The 1,323-nt window shown below is 65.5% G+C and overlaps 1 protein-coding gene across 1 annotated transcript in view; it reads left to right on the top strand.

Moving 5' to 3' along the window:
* Positions 1 to 1,181, top strand: part of POLR2A (RNA polymerase II subunit A) — a gene marked incomplete at its 3' end in the record, with an annotated part of 16,176 nt that extends 14,995 nt beyond the window's left edge. The window contains exons 14-15 of the mRNA XM_026051636.1: positions 24 to 128; positions 834 to 1,181. Of these exons, the coding sequence (XP_025907421.1) occupies positions 24 to 128; positions 834 to 1,181 (453 nt within the window). The remainder of the gene's footprint in view (positions 1 to 23; positions 129 to 833) is intronic.
* Positions 1,182 to 1,323: the final 142 nt, after the last annotated feature.

Genomic DNA, 1,323 nt, shown 5'->3' on the forward strand with positions numbered 1-1,323 from the left:
GGGTGTCACCCCGGTGTCCCCAGGAGGAGGAGGTGGTGGACAAGATGGACGACGACGTCTTCCTGCGCTGCATCGAGTCCAACATGCTGACGGACATGACGCTGCAGGGCATCGAGCAGATCAGCAAGGTGCGCGGGGCACCCAGGGGTGCTCCTGGGCGCGGGGGGCACCCATGGGGGCCCTCGAGGCTCTTGGCACCCGCCTGAAGGACCCATGGAGATGTCCATGAGATCTTCTTGGGGGCCAATGATCCTACAGGTGCCCTGGGCACCCATGGGCACTGTGGGGCACCCCCAAGCGGCACCTATGGGTGCTCATGTGGGTTCCAGAGGACACCCACGGGTGCCCTTGAGGCTCTTGCCACCCACCTGCAGGACCCATGGAGATGTCCATGGGATCTTCTGGGGGCTCCAAGATCCCTGGGCACCCATGGGTGCTCATGTGGGACCCCAAGCGGCACCCATGGGTGCTCATGTGGGTGCCAGGGGACACCCATGGGTGCTCATGTGGGTGCCAGGGGACACCCCCGGGTGCCCTTGAGGCTCTTGCCGCCCATCTGAAGGACCCATGGAGATGTCCACGAGATCTCCTGGGGGCTCCAAGATCCCTGGGCACCCATGGGTGCTCATGTGGGACCCCAGGCGGCACCCACGGGTGCTCACGTGGGTTCCAGAGGACACCCACGGGTGCCCTTGAGGCTCTTGCCGCCCATCTGAAGGACCCATGGAGATGTCCACGAGATCTTCTCGAGGGTCAATGATCCCGCAGGCGCCCCGGGCACCGCGACACCCCCAAGCAGCACCCATGGGTGCCGCTGACGCCCCGCTCCGCAGGTGTACATGCACCTGCCGCAGACGGACAACAAGAAGAAGATCATCATCACGGAGGACGGGGAGTTCAAGGCGCTGCAGGAGTGGATCCTGGAGACGGACGGCGTGAGCCTCATGCGGGTGCTGAGCGAGAAGGACGTGGACCCCGTGCGCACCACGTCCAACGACATCGTGGAGATCTTCACGGTGCGCGCGCGGCGCCCCGGGGTGCCCCCGCACGCTGGGGGCCTTGGGGTGCCACAACCTGTTGGGATCCTTTGGGTGCCAGGACCCGTTGGGGGCCTTGGGGTGCCCCAGCACCTTGGGGGCCTTGGGGGCGTCACAACCCATTGGCGTCCTTTGGGTGTCCCAGTACATTGGGTTCCTTGGGGTGCCGCAGCACGTTGGGGTCCCGTGGGTGCTTGTAGGGACCTTCATAGGGTTCCATGCCCACGAGAAGCTGGTAGGTGCCCAGCACCTCCATGCAAGGCCCATGGGTGCAGCCCAGAAGGAC

This window comes from Nothoprocta perdicaria, unplaced genomic scaffold (assembly GCF_003342845.1).
Source record: "Nothoprocta perdicaria isolate Ctin4 unplaced genomic scaffold, notPer1 scaffold_778, whole genome shotgun sequence".
NCBI classification, from domain to species: domain Eukaryota; kingdom Metazoa; phylum Chordata; class Aves; order Tinamiformes; family Tinamidae; genus Nothoprocta; species Nothoprocta perdicaria.